Source organism: Somniosus microcephalus, chromosome 22 (assembly GCF_052327205.1).
Source record: "Somniosus microcephalus isolate GS21.2 chromosome 22, FLI_Smic_1.0, whole genome shotgun sequence".
NCBI classification, from domain to species: Eukaryota; Metazoa; Chordata; class Chondrichthyes; order Squaliformes; family Somniosidae; genus Somniosus; species Somniosus microcephalus.
The window spans coordinates 43,562,972-43,581,803 of record NC_141008.1 but is presented as its reverse complement, the minus strand read 5'-3'; the positions used below and the strand labels follow the sequence as shown (position 1 = coordinate 43,581,803).

Below are 18,832 nucleotides of genomic sequence, written 5' to 3'. Positions count from 1 at the left end.
GGGACAAGGACAGAATCCATTTGGTTAGAGTTGAGGAGCAAAAAGGGTATGATCACGCTATTGGGGGTATTCTACAGGCCTCCAAATAGTGAGAGGGAGGTAGAGGAGCAAATCTGCAGGGAAATCGCAGAGATATGCAAGAGCTATAGAGGGGGACTTTAATTGCCCAAATATCGATTGAGATAATGCTAGGGTAAAGGGAAAGGAGGGGAAGGAATTTCTGAAATGTGTTCAGGAGAATTTCTTTGACCAGTATGTTCTTGGCCCAACTGGGAAGGAGGCATTGCTGGATCTGGTGCTGGGGAATGAGGTTGGCTAAGTGTCTGTGGGAGAACACTTGGAGTGATCATCGTATCATAAGATTTAGATTAGCATTGAAGAGGAGCAAGGAACAATCTAGAGTGTAACTTCTAAACTGGAATAGGGCTAACTTCAATGGGATGCGAAAGCATTTAGCCAGGGTAAAATGGAACAATGGGTGATCTTTAAGGAGGAGATGTTACAAGTACAGGCTATGTACATTCCAACAAGAGGGAAGGGTAAGGGAACCAAAGCAAGGGCTCCTTGGATGACGAAGGAGATTGAGAAGATGATGAAACAAAAAAGAGGGTGTATGACGAATGTCAGGTGAATTCTTCAAGGGAGAACCAAACCAAATACAATAAGTTGAGAGGGGAAGTGAAGATGAAAATAAAATTGGCAAAACGAGAATATGAATAGAATGGCGGTTAACATGAAAGGGAACCCAAAAATCTTGTACTGGCATATAAACAGTAAGCAGGTAGTAAGAGGCGGGGTGGGGCCTATTCGGGACAAAGAAGGTGATATATGCTTAGAGGCGCAGGGCAAGGCTAGAATACTCGATGAGTACTTTGTATCAGTGTTTACTGAGGAGGTGGATGCTGACAAAATATCAGTAGAAGTGGAAAAGGTAGAAGCAATGGAAGGGGTGAAAATTGATAGACAGGATGTACTAGAAAGACTGGCTATGCTTAGAGTGGATAAGTCGCCTGGTCCAGATGGCTTGCATCCCAGGTTGCTGAGGGAATTGGGGGAGGAGATAGCGGAAGGGGTTGCCATAATTTTTCAATCTTCCCTAGATACGGGGGTGGTGCCTGAGTATTGGAAAGTGGCAAATGTGACACCATTGTTCAAGAAAGGGTGTAAGGAGAATCCTAGTAACTGCAGGCCAGTCAGTTTAACATCAGTGGTGGGTAAAGTTTTAGAAACAATAATCAAGGAAACAATTAACGGGCACTTGGAGAGGTTTAAGCTAATTAAGGAGAGCCAACACGGATTTGTAAAAGGCAGATCGTGTTTGACTAATCTAATTGAATTTTTTGATGAAGTAACAGGGAGGATCGATGAAGGGAATGCAATGGATGTTGTTTACATGGATTTTAGGAAGGCTTTTGACAAAGTACCACATAGAAGGCTGGTTAACAAAATTGAGGCTCATGGAATAGGTGGGTCAGTGGCAGCTTGGATAACAAATTGGCTTAAGGACAGAAAACAGTGAGTTGTGGTAAATGGCTGTTTTTCAGACTGGAGGATGGTAGACAGTGGTATTTCCCAAGGGTCAGTGCTGGGGCTACTGCTTTTTTTGATATGTATAAATGACCTGGATATTGGAATACAGAGTAGAATTTCTAAATTTGCCAGTGATACCAAACCTGGGGGTGTGGCAAACCGTGAGGATGATACCAATCGACTGCAACAGGACATAGAAAGGCTAGCAGAATGGGCAGACAAGTGGCAGATGGAATGTAATACAGAGAAGTGTGAGGTGATGCATTTTGGCAGAAGGGACAGGGAACGGCAATATACACTTAATGGCACAGTTTTAAAGAGTGTGCAGGGACAGAGGGAGCTGGGAGTTAATGTGCATAGGTCCCTGAAGGTGGCAGGACATATTGAGAGAGTGGTTAGCAAAGCATATGGGATCTTGTGCTTCATAAATAGAGGTATTGAGTACAAAAGTAGAGAAGTTATGCTGAACCTTTATAAAGCGCTGGTTAGGCCACAACTGAAGTATTGCGTCCAGTTCTGGTCACCACACTTTAGGAAGGATGTGAAGGCCCTTTAGAGGGTGTAGAGGAGATTTACCAGAACGGTTCCGGGGATGGGGGATCTTAGCTATAAGGACAGGTTGGAGAAGCTGGATTTGTTTTCATTCGAGCAAAGGAGGTTGAGGGGTGATTTGATAGAGGTGTACAAGATTATGACTGGTTTGGATAGGCTAGACGGGGAAAGGCTGTTCCCACTAGTTGATGGTACATTGACTAGGGGACACAGATTTAAGGTTTTGGGCATCTAGATATACAGGGGGGATGTGGGGAAAACATTTTTTACGCAGCGAGTGGTGAGGACCTGGAACTCGCTGCCAACGGAAATGGTGGAAGCAGAGACACTTGGGGCTGAATTTTGTGAATGTAGACGAGTTGGAGGCGGGACTGCTGCTTGTCAAGTCTCAGTCCCGGCTCCATCATCTTCTGGCCAACCAGTGGGATTTTCCCCTGATTGACCTTGTTAAGCCCGCCCTGCGGGCTCAGCAGGCCAATTAGGGGGAAGACAATGACAGAGCATGTCAACGTCTGACATGGCATCTGTCAATATTTCTTGAAAGAAGAAATGTCAGCGTTTAAGAGCTCTGTGAACCTGTCAAACACTGACATTCTGTGTAGTTTGATGAGTCCTTGTGTTCAGGACTCATCAAACCTTTCTACAGGAAACTTTGGTTTATCCGGAGGTTAACTGTCCGGAATGCTCGAGCCACCGGCAAAAATCAGGAGCCGTTTCGTTAGGTTTTTTTTCTTTTCGTTGCCTTTTTTTCACCAGTCAGGCTCTGCAAGGTCTCGCTGAAGCTGTTGCTAAGCTACAGAGATGCTTGCAAGGTACGGCCGACTGTTTAGAAGCTGTGGAAGCAACAGGGTTTGTTGCCAGATACGGAGCTCAAAATCTCCGTATGTTTCAACATTGGCGTTGGTTTGTCCGGCAGTTTTGATGGGACGGCAACAGCTCGGTCCCGTCGGTGCCAGATAGCACAAAGTTTCCTGTACTTTGTAGATTTCAGATGACTGTTGCTTCAGAGGATCCAACAGCCAATCTGTGAAATCTACAAGGAATATGTCTGGACTCCCGATCCAGAACGGATGACGGCTATAGGCAGAAACACAGGTAAGTGAACATTTTTTTAACACTTTTTTAACAGCTGGCAGTCCGCCGCGAGGCGAGCTACCACCTGTCCCAGCCCCTCTGAATTCAGATGATCAGCCATGATCGCATTGAATGGCGGAGCAGGCTCGAGGGGCCGAATGGCCTACTCCTGCTCCTATCTTCTATGTTTCTATGTTTACACTCACCTTACATACTTACCACTCCACACTTGCACCCATCACTCACCTCTACATCTCGCTTTCAGACCCCTCCGACCTCCTACTTGACACCGCCAACCCGACAGGGTTCTCCAAGGTCAGGAAGCCTGCAGTTGAAAAGGTAAAATGGGACTAATCCTTTTTTCTGCCTGTTAACTACCTGTTAACAGGCAGTTAAAAGGATTTAATCCCTTTCCCGCCTTGAGGAGACAGGACCCGGGTCAGGACGGCTTCCTGCCACCTGGCAAAAGGGCACGGAGGCGGGATGGGGCAGGTTTGCCAGCTGCCCCCACTTTCTGCAACTTTACCGGCAGTCTCGCCTCCTCGGGGCTGGCAAAATCCAGCCCTCAATGTTTTCAAGGGGAGACTGGATAGTCACTTGAGGGAAATAAACTCGCAGGGCTACGGGGATAGAGCGGAGGAGTGGGACTGACTGGATTGCTCTACAGAGAGCCGGCACGGACTTGATGGGCCGAATGGCCTCCTGTGCTGTTATGACTCTATGACTAAAGGGCACGCATCTTATTATGGCATGTTGTAGCAATTTAACAGGAGCTTTACTCTACTTCTGATCCTTATTATACTTGTGGAAATGATACTGGATCCCCACAGTGAAGTGTTCCAACCCCAGCACTCACCTTATCTTGGTAAGCACAAAGTCACCAAATTTTGTTAAAAAATGAATTACATTTTTAATCACCGATTGCCAAACTATATTCGCCAGTTAGAAACAGTCCCTAATTTTGTTTTTTGCCAGTGATCCTGCCCTCATTTCATGTCCATCAATTACAAACTGACCCTCATTTAGCCATTTCAGTAATAAAACATTCCAGTATTCACAGAACGAGGACCTCAGAGATTCTGTTGTGTTAACAGGATACCTGAACATGGAAACTGTGCTGTACGTCTGGGATCAGTACATCATCGGCCTGGATCAACCTTCCTACAGCTGTATCCCAGTGTTCTGCGTGGCCTTTATTCATTTGCTACGAGAAGACCTACAAATTTGTAAAACGGTATGTAAGAGCTACCGTTTTGCTGCCCAGTTGCTACAGAGTGATCTTCAGAACTTTACCATCTAAATGACATTGGTTGCAAAATGTCACCTTGACACAGCGGGCTGAGTATCCGTCTCATAAACACCGCAGGGTAAACTTTCCTTGGGGCTCTCCCGATCTCCTACTGTAGCTTTGGCAGAGGATCAGCAGAAACCCTGGAGAAATGTACGTACAGCCATCTATGCAGTTTCTTCGGAGTTTCTGCCAATCTTCCACCGAAATTACACCGCGAGATCGGGTGAAGACCGCGGAAATTACAGGCACGTGTTTACTGCATTCACCATATATTTTATTTTGTTGATTATTGTTTCACAGCGATTTTCTCCCCTCTTCTGAAGTTGCTGATTCTAGCTAGGGTACGGTTTCAGGGTTCTCAGTCGCTCTTCGGTTCCTCACCTAAGTGGCCATTCTTCATTGCGAGCCTAGACATTGAGTGTTGACAGGCTATCCTCATCCTGTCTTCATTTGACTTACACACACATGGCTAAGATCAGGTAAGAACATAAGAAATAGGAGCAGGAATAGGCCACTTGGCCCTTCGAGCCTGCTCTGCCATTAAATAAGATCATGGCTGATCTTGGGCTCAAAGCTACTTCCCTGCCCACTCCCCATAACCCTTCACTCCCTTATCTTGCAAAAATCTGTCTATCTCCACCTTAAATGTATTTAATGACCCAGCCTCCACGGCTCTCTGGGGCAGAGAATTCCACAGATTTACGACCTCTGAGAGAAGAAATTCCTCCTCATATCAGTTCTAAAAGGGTGACCCTTTATTCTGAAACTATACCCCCGAGTTCTAGATTTCCCCACGAGGGGAAACATCCTCTCTGCATCTACCTTGTCGAACCCCCTCAGTATCTTGTATGTTTCAATAAGATCACCTCTCATTCTTCTAAATTCCAATGAGTATAGGCCCAACCTGCTCAACCTTTCTTCATAAGTCAACCCCCTCATCTCAGGAATCAACCAAGTGAATCGTCTCTGAACTGCCTCCAATGCAAGTATATCCTTCCTTAAATAAGGAGACCAAAACTGTACGCAGTACTTAAGGTGTGGTCTCACCAATACCCTCTCCAGACCGAGGATTGAATCATGGACCTTCTTGGATGAACTCACTGAGCCACTGGGAGAGTTGAAACACACTACAGTTATGAGAAATAGATTCAATGGCAGACACCAGGCAGGAGGTGGGAGGTGTGATTGTGCTGCCCACTCGATGACCTCAGTGTGAGGCCCAATCCAGTTTGAGGGCCATGCCTCATTTACATTTGAGCGAGGTGGACCGAAAATACGGGAAGTTTTATCTGCAGGGGGAGAGAGGCAATCACGGAGGGGTGCACAGATGAACTGGCGGTGGGTGTCAAGATATTTGTGGGACAGAAGGAACATCCTGCAAAAGGCTCTTTAAGGACCACTGGTTAGGCCAATCAATGCCTAGTACATAGGAACAGGAGTAGGCCATCCAGCCCCTCGAACCTGTTCCGCCATTCAATTGGATCATGGCTGGTACCAGTGGAAGGAGTGGGCACTCATTGGTCCCTCAATATTGCAGTAGGGGTCTTTGTACGCCAGAGGACCCTGATTAGCAGATTAGAACTATGCTCCCGTCTGAAACAGGCAGGTGCCTGGGCCGCCCATGCGGAAGGCCTCAATTAAAAAGGCAACAGGAGGAATTATTCCCAGCGGGCGGAGGGAATTGAAATCAACCCCATATACATTGAAATTGATTGAGAATACTGAATATTACTCACTTGAATGGAACAAAGATGAATGGGCTACGACCCTGGATTATAACCAGTTTCTCTCCCAGCCAGGTGAGGTGGATGCGGTGCTAAGATCCCGAGCTCCTGCACTGACAACTCAGCAGTTTCAGAAAGCGATCAAACAACATTTCTACACAAACCTCTATAAGAGATTAAACAAGCAGGACACTGAAGTATTTTCAGTACTGGACCCAACTCAGGGTGAGTTTTCATGGACCTTGTACTGTTTCGTTTGTCAAAAACCACCAATCAGCATAGAGGTTTGTTCTGTTGTGCTACGGAGAATTCCTGGATTCGTACAGAGTTTCTACACTTTCCAGTCTGGACTATATCTTCAAAGCAGTTCTGTCGAATAATTCGCATGCTATCAATTTTTATGTCAAGAGCTGCAACTTCCTTGTATAGTGCATTTATGGTGTGCAGGTTCCTTGTACATTACAGTCATGGTGTGCAGGTTCCTTGTACAGTACAGTCATGGTGTGCAGATTCCTTGTACAGTACAGTCATGGTGTGCAGATTCCTTGTACAGTACAGTCATGGTGTGCAGATTCCTTGTACAGTACAGTCATGGTGTGCAGATTCCTTGTACAGTACTGGCAGGAGGTGCAGGTACCTTATGCAGGAAGAAGAGGTGAACACAGATTTTGTTGTAAGGCACTAATGATTGAACTAAAATGTTTCATACTGGCCTAGGTTTGAGATTAATAATCTTCCCCTGGAATCTACTGATTTTTTGTCCATTTATTCAATAGATGTGTTTATTTTGATGCATACTGAATTTAATCCCTACAGAAAGCTTTGGGAATTTTTTTTTTAAACCTACTTCAAATTGCTGGAAGCAAGACTTTCAACAGCCATGAGTAGTTCAAAGAATAGTGCACCTGCTCTCTGTAATCAGATTAAGGAACTGCATGGAATAGAAAGCAGCCACATTGACCGTTTTAGGGCTGCAGGGATACAGACTACATTTTATACCTGCCCTGAATGTATCAGGGAGGTTTTTCACACTGAACTTTGTTTTTTTGCTGTAGGATTTCCACCACCGTGGACTCACTTCTTCAGAGAACAATTAGTTAATCGAAACCGGCCGAAAGAGAGGCGACAGGCCAGGTAACGATACTGATAGTGTATGCACGTACGATCAGACCAACAGAACCTGCATCTGCATGGTAATATAGTTCAGGGAGTTCCTCCATCACTACAGAGGCTACTCCAAGGGAAAACTGCTGAATTTAAGCAGCCAGTGAGGGAGACTACAAAGTTGTTCAGTGCAGGTCCATCTTAAAAGTGTAATAATTTGCCTACTTAATAGCTTGGCACTGAATTTTCTGCTTGTACTGCACGCACAATGATTATCTTAGATTTGCAATTGTATCAGTGCTTCTCCCAGATAGCACAGTGAGTTGAAGGAGGGCAGTGACTTCATACAGTTCCAGGTAGGCAGCATTCTGGACCCCCACTGCTGTTCTTTTTTCTTCTTCCTCCTTTGTCTATTCATTTATTCCCCTTCTTTCTTGAAGATGGTAACTCTGTGGTACAGCTCCATGGTGCTAGTCGCCTTGTGGTATCTTGCCCAAGTGTCCACTATTCATAGAAATACACAGAGGTTACAACATGGAAACAGGCCATTCGGCCCAACCGGTCCATGTCAGTGTTTACGTTCCACGCCAGCGAATTGTCCTAATCACAGTTACCCGCTCTATTCCCATATCCCTTCATCCAACTATATACCATTAACCCAAGAAGTGAATTCCACAGCCTCACAACTCTCTGTGTGAAGAGGATTCTCCTTCCCTCTGTTCTAAATCTCTTACATTTAATCTTGTATCTTTGGCCCCTTGTTCTAGACCCTCAATAACTGGAAACAGTCTGCTGTATCTCCCTTGTCCCATCTTTCATAATTTTAAACATTTCTATCACATATCCGTGTTCTAATGAATAAAGTCCAAATTTTTTAAGTCTTCATATTTGTATTTCCCCATTCCAGGCAGAATCCTAGTGAATCTGCATAGGACTCGTTCTAAAGCCTTAGGCCTAGAAATTTATTTCACCTGAAAACGGGAGAGGGGATCGCGATGCACTCGCGACCCGTGCCCGTTCGGAGGATTGCAGGCAGCACAGCGAATTTCGAACAACAGTGAACGTGCTTCTGAGTTGCTGAATGCTCAGCAGGGGGCCAAAGTTCCTACGATCTAGCACCAATTAAAGCTAACCTGCACTACTTAAAGGCAGTCTGCACCTCTTAAAGGGGAGGTGCATTCTGCCTGCAGATCATCATTCAACTGGCTGAGGAAGACAGTGCAAAAAATCAGTTCATGATGGCACAACAGGGGAGAGGGCATACACCAAAGTTGTCCAATGCAGCACTGGAGGAGTTGGAGGAGAGAGATCCTCTTTCCACAGGGGGCCAGGAGGCTCTCCAGTCAACAGACCAAAGTGCAATGGGAACAGGCAGCCATTCTGGTGAATGCAGCACATTTGCCCCGAGGACCTGGATGCAGTGCAGGAAGTTTAATGACCTCACACGCGTGGTCAAGGTCAGTGAATTCATCTTCAAATGCCATAACCCACCATCTGCACCACTAGCCTCACACAATGCTCAATGCATCACATCCCATCACTCACCTACCAACAATCTCTACCAAACATGACGCATACCTCACATTCATAGCTTCACCTCACCCTCACACATTTACCACTGCTGCAAGCCTCACACCCACATCTCACGGCTTGCACACATTGCTAGCTATTCAAACATGACAGGCACATCACCCAAACACATTGCACTGCACTCAGTGACACACTTCTCTTTCTCTTGCAGGAAAAGGTGGCGCATAACCGGCGCCAGCAGAACCTAACCGACAGGGGCCAGGCTCACCTACATCACCTCATCCCCTTGGAGGAGACGGTGCTGACCATTCTTGGCAGGGACATGGCTGAGCCCATGGCCAGCGGTAGGGCTGAAAGAGTACAAGATGCTGGTGTGTTCACAGGTTCCACTTCCCCCTCATCCCACAATCTCTTCTGATATACAAACTACACACGGTGTAAGCCTGCACCTCTTACTTTCCCCCCTCCCCTCACCACAACCCTACCCTTGTGCCCTTCTCATTTCAGATACCCAAGAAATCGAACCTGCCCAGCCTGTGGTGGTAGAAGAAGGAGAGGAGAGGGATGAACATAAGAACATAAGAAATAGGAGCAGGAGTCGGCCATTTGGCCCCTCGAGCCTGCTCTGCCATTCAATAAGATCATAGCTGATCTTCTACCTCATCTCCACTTTCCTGAACTAGCCCTTGATTCCCTTAATATTCAAAAATCTATCGATCTCTGTCTGGAATATACTCAACGACTAAGCTTCCACAGCACTCTGGGGTAGTGAATTCCAAAGATTCACCACCCTCTGAGTGAAGAAATTTCTCCTTATCTCAGTCCTAAATAGCCGACCCCTTATTCTGAGACTGTGACCCCTGGTTCTAGACTCCCCAGCCAGGGGGAAACATCCTCCCTGCATCTATCCTGTCAAGCCCTGTAAGAATTGTGTATGTTTCAATGCGATCACCTCTCATTCTTCTAAACTCTCGAGAATATAGGCCAAGTCTACTCAATCTCTCTTCATAGGACAACCCCCCCATCCCAGGAACCAGTCTGGTGAACCTTCGTTGCACTCCCTCTATGGCAAGTATATCCTTCCTTGGGTAAGGAGACCAAAACTGTACACAATACTCCAGGTGTGGTCTCACCAGGGCCCTATATAATTGCAGTAAGATGTCTTTACTCTTATACTCAAATCCTCTTATAATAAAGGCCAACATACCATTTGCTTTCCTAATTGCTTGCTGTACCTGCATGTTAACTTTCAGTGATTTGTGTACAAGGACACCCAGGTCTCTCTGAACACCAACATTTCCCAATCTCTCACCCTTAAAAAAAAATACTCTGCTTCTCTATTTTTCCGACCAAAGTGGATAACTTCACATTTCTTCGCATTATATTCCATTTCCCATGTTCTTGCGCACTCACTTAGCCTGTCTAAATCCCCTTGAAGCTTCCTTGCATCCTCCTGACAACTTACATTCCCACCCAGCTTTGTATCATCAGCAAACTTAGATATATTACATTTGGCCCCCTCATCCAAATCATTGATGTAGATTATAAATAGCTGAGGCCCAAGCACTGATCCTTGCGGTACCCCACTAGTTACACCCTGCCAACCCGAAAATGATCCGTTTATTCCTACCCTCTGTTTTCTGTCCGTTAACCAATCCTCAATCCATGTTAGTATATTACCCCCAATCCCATGAGCCCTAATTTTGTTTAGAAACCTCTTGTGTTGCACCTTATCGAATGCCTTCTGAAAATCCAAATACACTACATCCACTGGTTCTCCCTTATCTATTCTGCTAGTTAACACCTCAAAAAACTCTAACGGATTTGTCAAACATGATTTCCCTTTCATATATCCGTGTTGACTCTGCCCAATCCTGTTACTTTTTTCTAAGTGCCCTGTTACCACGTCCTTAATAATAAATTCTAGCACTTTCCCTACTACTGATGTCAGGCTAACTGGTCTGTAGTTTTCTCTCTTCCCTCCTTTCTTAAATAGTGGGGTTACATTTGCTACCTTCCAATCCACAGGAACCGTTCTAGAATCTATGGAATTTTGGAAAATGACAACCAATGCATCCACCATCTCTAAAGCCAACTCTTTCAAAACCTTGGATTTGGCCATCAGGTCCAAGAGATTTATCGGTTTTCAGTCCCATTAGTTTCTCCAGTACTACCTTTTTACAAATACTAATTTCTTTCAGTTCCTCATTCTCTACAGACCCTTCGTTCTCCACTATTTCCGGGAAGTTTTTTGCATCTTCTTCCGTGAAGACAGACACAAAGGGGGGAATTTTGCCGGCGCTCAGGGGACGGGTTTGGAGGCGGGACGGCTGGCAAAATTGCAAAGATTGACAGCGGGTCCCGAACCCGCTGTCAACCCACCTCCATACAATCTTCCCAAGTGTCGGGTCCCCAGTTTGCACAGGGACCCGACACCTAGCGGCGGGAAGAGGATTATTGGCACTTAACTGCCTGTTAGCAGGTAGTTAACAGGCAGTTAAGAGGCTTTTTTCAATTTTGACAGGCCGACTGCGGGGTTCCTGACGACCGGACACCACGCCAGGGTAAGTGTGGCGTGCTGTGGATCTACTGTAAGGTTTGTGCATTGATGACAGCTGCAGAAGTGGTGTGAAGGATCCAGTGGTACACTGGTGAGTTTCAGAGGTAAGAAAATGTTGGGAAAATCATTTTTAATGTATTTAGACTTTTCTGTAGGTAACAAGGTTTGAAGTGTTTGTGTAGTCCCACCTCATTGGGAGAACCTCTCTCACCAGTCATCTGTCGAGAAAAAAGTGCGTGTCCCCTTTAAGAAAACCGGCAGATGACGTGTCATCAACTGATGTCATCTGACACCGCCTTTCTCTTAATTGGCCGTCAAGCCCACAGGGCGGGGCTTAACCAGGCCAATTAACGTAAAATTATGTCTGTGCGTCGGGTGTCGGCCATCAGGTCCAGGGGATTTATCGGCCTTCAGTCCCATTAGTTTTCCGGACTATTTTTGTTACTAATACTAATTTATTTCACTTCCTCATTCTCGCTAGAGCCTTGGTTCTCCACTATTTCCGGGAAGTTTTTTGCGTCGTCTTCCGTGAAGACAGACACTAAGGGCTCGATTTTGCCAGGCCTGAGGAGGCGGGATTGGAGGCGTGTGAGTTGTAAAAATTGCCAAAAATGGCGGGCAGGCCCGATCCCGCCTCCGAACAATTTTCCCCAAAGTGCGTTTTCTGACCCCCTTTCCATCCCGCCTCCAAGAGGCGGGATAGGCCCTTAACAACCACTTAATAGCCTCTATAATCCCATTTTGAGAGGCCTTTCCGATTTTTAGTCATTCCTCCGATCCCTCACGCCTCCTCTGGAACACGCCAGGTAATGCTGGCAGCCTCACAAGTGGATTGCTTACGAACAGCTGCAGCTCCACCATTACAAAGGAGTTTTCACCAATGATCATTTGCAGGTGGCAGAACTTTGTTGTTTCAAGTCTGAGGGAACTTTTAGCAGGCATACTCAGTGTTGTGGAAGTTTGGAGCCTGTTACCCATCTCCAGTGTGACCTCCTGGGAAATCCCTCTCCCCACCTTGACTAAGCACTTCCTCAACTGAGGCATATATCAGAAGCATGGCGACCATTTAATTCCTTTCCTCCTGGACATCAGATTCGGATGAAGACCAGCCGCAGCAGCAGCAGAACCATGAGCAACAGCAGGAGCATCAACAGGAGCGCCAAGTTGCTAGTCACCCACCTGAAGATGCACAGGTCAGAAGTCGCCAGAGCACGACCATATTGCTGCCCGGGATACAAGGGACGCATTCATGTTGGTCACATTTGCTTAGCCTGTATAATCAAACATTTTTGCATCGCACCTTCTTACCAGAGCATCGACAATGGACAAGAACCTGCGGATTCCTATCACTCTGACCACCATACTGACAATTGCAAGTTGCTCTAAGCTGTCAATGTGGAAGTCCCATTTGCGAAATGACACAGGCCACAACTTCAACAGTTTGCCATTAGAATTTTTTATCACAACAAGTATGTGGTGGCATTTCAAAAATAAACACAACATAACACCCAAGTGACTACCCTTGTGACTACTTGTGCATTATCTTCCTCTTACGCATGCCCCTACATGGTGCTTCCACTGTGGCTTCAGCCAATATGGAGGCCCCTTGCTCACTTTCTTGCTGTTCCTGTCTCGACACCTTTGGCGGCCGTCCTCTGGGGTTGCAAACCTGTGAGGGCTTGGCAACAGTCTGCTGCTCCTGCGGCTGTGCAGGGGATGAGACGCCGATCTCAGTTGGGTGAGGACTCTGGTGGGGCCCTGACCGAGGGCTTTGCAGTGGCATGGTCGTTTGAGCGCTTGGAGAGGAGCCCCCACTTCCTTGTTGTCTGCCACCAACATCCCTCTCGTGGGTCAGCCCCACTTTAGAGCTAGCAAGTGGCTTGACAGCACCTTGCTGCACATCAGGGGGGCCATGAGGACCCATTTCTGCACTGGAAGTCCTACTCCAGAGGACTTCCATGAAGGTCTGGTTTCTATGCTCAGTAGCTGACCATCGCTCCTCAAGAGATGCCAGTCTATTCTGAACAATGACCATGTTTTCTACACTCTGGCGACTTAGCTCCTCCATGGCCGTAGCCATCCTCTCCTCTACTGTAGCCATCCTTTCCACGGAGGTTGCCATCCGTTCCGTGGTGATGCGTTCATGCGCCAATGCCTCCACAAAAGCTTTGCTCATGTTCGCGATGGACTCCTCCATTCGCTCGACACTCGCAACGACCCTGGAGACAAAACCTGCCAGAGACTCCTGCACCTGTTCCTGGAGTTCCAGCACCGCTCTCGTTCTGGATGGACCCGGAGGCACAGGGTCGACATGCAGCTGAGCCAAGCTGGCAGAGTCCTGCGCCCTCCGACGAGGACTCTCCACTGCTGTCCCTGTCTGCACCATCTGCTGATGCTCACTTGTGAGCTGTGATACACCAAGTGCCAACACTACTCTATCTCGCGAAGGTCCCACCAAGGTGTGAGTGTCTGCGCTGGTGCTGGGTGCACTGAATTCTGCTGAGGCTGCGCCCTCAGAGGTTGCAGCTTCCTCTGAGGAGTCTGGAAGCTCAGGCTCTTCCTCCTGGACAGTGGGGACGGGGGCTTTCAATGGTCCTGTGGGGGAGTAAAGGAAAGAGTTAGAGATGTGAGGTCAAGGTTACATGAACATTGAATAGTGCAGATGATCATAAGTCAATCTGTTAGAGCATCAGATTAATTATCAGTGACTCATGCAATGTCAATGAGAGAGATGCCAAATTATTCTGTCATCAGCTTGCTGCGATGCGCCCATCTGTCCGTCCCCCACTTGGGAATCCTCCTCGATCCCGGCGATTTCCAGGGCCGCCTCCTCCCAGGCGGTGAGCTGGGCTACTGAGGGTGGCCCTCCTCCTGTCATGGCTCTTTCACTCTTATTGTGGGCTCTCTTTTCCTGCAATGAGGGACACAAGTGGAGTTTGAGTGAGAATGAAGGAGTGAGTGTAGATAATCCATGGCATAGATGCTTAGAAGGATACAAAGGACCATCCCTGTGTGTTGAAAGTTGTTGTTGTCATGGCATCACAGTGATAGGGAATGTGAGGGCTGCATGGTTGAATAGTTAAGTGAATGTGACCTTCGAGAGAGAGGGAATGGGTAAGGGTGCAGGCATGTAAGTGTCAAGTGGCGTGTGGAGGAAGAGGTTGGCAAAGCAGAGTGCTGGTGAGGAGAGGTGATGGGGATCAGATTGAGGGTGATGGGAAAGTCATACTCACTTCCTGTGCGGAGAAGATCATGAAACCTCTTCCTGCATTGCAGCCAGGTTCTGCGGCTCAGCGAAATGGAGTTTACCTCCTGAGCCACTTGCAGCCACACAGCTTTTGTCTGCTGGGGTGGCTTTTTTCTCCCTGAGGAAGGGAACAGCACCTCCTTATTACATCTGGCTCCGTGCACCAGAGCTTGGAGGGAGGGCTCATCAAACCGAGGTGCACACTTTTACTTGATCGTGGACATTGTCGGGAAATCAACAACTTCATACAATTATAGAGCCTTTGCAGTCTCCAGAGGAAGCAAGGCTGCTTGCAGGTCTTAAATCCAGCAGCATTGATGATGTCATCGGAGGCGACTTTCTGTATGAAAAGACTCATTGGACCAGGTGTTCCCACACGCAGGAAATCAATTGCCCAATTAGGAGAAAATCCCACTTTTTCAACACTTCAATTAGGAGCCGGGGTCCTGACACGATTTACACCTGACACGCCCCAGCCCGCCCACACTGAAAAAATCCAGCCCAAAGTATTTGTTTAATTTTTCTACCATTTCCTTATTCCCCATTATAATTTCTCCAGTCTCAGCCTGTAAGGGACCCACATTTATTTTGCTAACCTTTACCTTTTTATATACCTATAGAAAATTTTACAGTCTGTTTTTATGTCTTTCGCTAGTTTACTCTCATATTCTATGTTCCCTTTCTTTATCAATTTCTTGGTCCTACTTTGCTGAATTCTAAAATCCTCCCAATCCTCAGGCTTACTCTTTTTGGCAACATTATAAGCCTCTTCCTTTGATCTAATACTATCTTTAACTTCTCTTGTTAGCCACAGTTGGACCACTTTTCCTGTGGGGTTTTTGTGCCTTAAAGGAATGTATATTTGTTGTAAATTATGTATTAATTCTTTAAATGCTAGCCATTGCTTGTCTACCGTTATACCTTTTAATGTAGTTTCCCAATCTACCTAAGCCAACTCGCCCCTCATACCAACATAGTTTACTTTGTTTAGATTTAAGACCCTAATTTCAGATTTAACTAAATCACTTTCAAACTCAATATAAAATTATATCATATTATGGTCACTCTTCCCTAAAGGCCCCTTTACTACAAGATTATTAATTAACCCTTTCTCATTGCACAATACTAGATCTAAAATAGTCTGTTCCCTAGTTAGTTCCTCAATATGCTGATCTAGAAACTATTTTGCATACATTCCATGAATTCGTTCTCCACACTATTACTGCAAGTTTGGTTTGCCCAGTCTATATGTAGATTAAAGTGCCCATGATCACTGTATTACCCTTGTTACATGCGCCTCTAATTTCCTGATTTATACTCTGCCCTACATTACAACTACTGTTTGGGGGCCTATAAACAACTGGCACTGCATGGAGTTCAGAGGGTTGCTTAGTGGCGGGATCTGCACGTGGTGCGTCACCGGGCACGAGTCGGCTACAACCAGGGCAGGGGGAAAGGATAGCGCAGGTGCCAGCTCCCCAGGGGGGCGAGGTGGCACACGTGTTCTGCTGCAGAGGACTCAGATGAGGACATTCGATGGGGCGGCCTACAGAAGAACGCTGATGGGTATGCACAACAAAATGCTTGGCCCATTGGCAGGCCTGCCAGAAAGCCTGAGTGCAATGTCAAAGAGCATGGAGGAGTCCGACACCATCCTTGCACAGGGCATTGCACAGAGGTTAGAGTCCATTCTTTCCAGCATAGAAGGGGTGGGCAGATCTGTTAGCGCACTTGTGGACCCAACCAGGATGGCTGATGTCTCAGCTTCCATTGCAGCACAAGCATAAGCCGTCCTACGTCTGAGTGCTGTACTGGAAGCTCAGACTGAATCCATGCACGCTCAGACTGCTGACATCATGGCTGGGTTTACCAGTGTGGAAAGGGGCTTGCAGGGTTTCCCAGTATTCCAGCAACCTGTCCTCCAACAGATGGCTAGGAATGCTGAGGAGCCGCCCTGGGAGTGGTGGTGGCTCCATGGAGGACGAACCTGCTGTCTTCCCTCAGGATGACAGCATTCATCCTCCCACCACTGCCATTCTGCCAGTGCCCTTGCTGTTGCCTGTCAGCCAGCCAGCCCAGACTGCTGCTGCCCATGCCGAGGGGGTGCAGCCCGCAATCGGGCCTTCTAGGCCCAGAGCTGCTCAAGGTCGTCCTCCAAGGCCATCTGCAGTCTCCTCCACTGAAAGTCAGTAGCCTTCCACCAGCCATGCTGCAGCCACTGGGGTAGCACTTCTTAGGACCACTAGGACAGGCAAAGGCACACTGAAGACAGGCATGAAGGGAATGCACAAGGGTGATTAGTTGACTTTGTTAGGTTATTTTGGATGGATTGATAGATAAAGTTGGATTGGAATGCTTCATTTGTGGTGGCTTTTATTTCAGCATAGTGGCCAAGAGGACGCTGTGTTGGTCAATAACAGAGGGAAGGTAAGGTGTCGGACTATTGTTGAATGGGGAATTGGGGTTGCGTTCACTTGTACCGCAGTTGGATGAGTCGATCACAGACAGCCCAGGCAGAAATGGACTGTCTGTGTTGCCTCCTACTTTTCTCTTCCTCCTCTTCAGCTGGTCGCCATATGCCTGGCGGCAAGGGCTGTGCCCTCATGATGGCGAGGTTGTGGCGCATGCAGCAGACAATGACAAATCTTGCGACCCGTTCTGGTGAGTACTGTAGGGCTCCTCCAGAGCAGTCCAGTCAGCGGAAGTGTTGTTTAAGGACGCCAATGGTCTGCTCTTATCAGATTCCGTGTGCCAGCATGGCTCTCGTATGCACGCTGCCCATGTGTGGTTGGATTGCGGAGCGGGGTCATGATCCAGATGGTCAGCAATAGCCCTTGTCACCCAGTAGCCACCCTCTGGTTTGTTGTGGTGGCTCAGAGACTGAGGGAACAGCAAACTGGCACAGAATGAAAGCATCATGACTGCTGCCAGGATACCGGGCATTCACCGTCATGATGTGCTGAGCATGGTCGCATACAAACTGCACATTCAGCGAGTGGTAACTTTTGCGGTTGCAGTACATGTCAGCATTTAGATGCGCTGCCTGCAAAGCCACGTGCGTACAGTCGATGGCGCCCTGCACCATGGGGAAACTCGCTCTCCTGGCAAAGCCACATGTGTGCACTGCCTGCTTCTCTCTGGTCAGAGAGAAGACAATGACGTCCTCTCCTCTTGGCATAAAGAGCGTCTGTCACCTCTCTTAAGCAGCAGTGGATGGCAAACTGGGAGATGTTACAGATGTCGCCTGCTCCAGCCTGGAAGGATCCCGAGGTGAGGAAATTCAGGGCCACAGTCACTGTCACCTTCACAGCCACTGGCAGTGCTGTCCTTGCCCTGGAGTGAGGCTGCAGGTCTGGTTGCAAGAGGTGGTAGAGTTCTGTGAGCATCTCCTTCATTAAGCGCAGACACCTCAGCTTGAGGTAAGAGAATTGCTCTTGGAAGACCCTAGGCCTCCTGCTGAGAGCCCTTCTCCCCCTCCTCCTCCTCCTCCCTCTGCAAGCAGCTTGTCCTCTTCTTCACAGCCTCTGCTCCATCTCCCTGTCATGCTGCAATCCAAGGTGGATGACAATAAGAGCACGCATGAGACTGGGAGCAAGTGGTCTGACCAGAAAGAAGTCAGAAGCAAGGCTTTCTCCACTTGCAGCACCACTCCCTGTCAACAACTCTAGAAAGTTCCAAACACTTCCACAAACTTACACAGAGCCAGTAGAAATTAATCAGCAGCTGACCTGAGAGTGGTTGAAGATCCCTCTACCATTACCATCAAACCAGGGGACCAACCCTGGTTCAATAAGGAGTGTAGAAGAGCATGCCAGGAGTAGCACCAGGCGTACCTAAAAATGAGGTGCCAACCTGGGGAAGCTGCAACACATGACTACATGCATGCTAATAAGTGGAAGCTGCATGCTATAGGCAGGGCTAAGCGATCCCACAATCAACGAATCAGATCAAAACTCTGCAGTCCTGCCACATCCAGTCGTGAATGGCAGTGGACCATTAAACAAATAACGGGAGGAGGATCTCCATGAATATCCACATCCTCAATCATGGCGGAGCCCAGCACATGAGTGTAAAAGACAAGGCTGAAGCGTTTGCAAATATCTTCACCCAGAAGTGCTGAGTGGATGATCCATCTCGGCCTACTTCTAAGCTCCCCACCATCACAGAAGCCAGTCTTCAGCCAATTCGATTCACTCCACATGATATCAAGAAACGGCTGA

General features: G+C 47.4%; 1 protein-coding gene across 4 annotated transcripts in view; it reads left to right on the top strand.

The window, feature by feature from the left end:
- LOC147102225 (uncharacterized) overlaps positions 1-18,832 on the top strand; it is a 163,060-nt gene that overhangs the window by 82,692 nt on the left and 61,536 nt on the right. For all 4 annotated transcript variants that reach the window (XM_085964544.1, XM_085964547.1, XM_085964546.1 and 1 more), the window contains 3 exons: positions 4,251-4,390; positions 6,243-6,396; positions 7,227-7,305. In XM_085964544.1, coding sequence (XP_085820670.1) covers positions 4,251-4,390; positions 6,243-6,396; positions 7,227-7,305 — 373 coding nt within the window. The remainder of the gene's footprint in view (positions 1-4,250; positions 4,391-6,242; positions 6,397-7,226; positions 7,306-18,832) is intronic.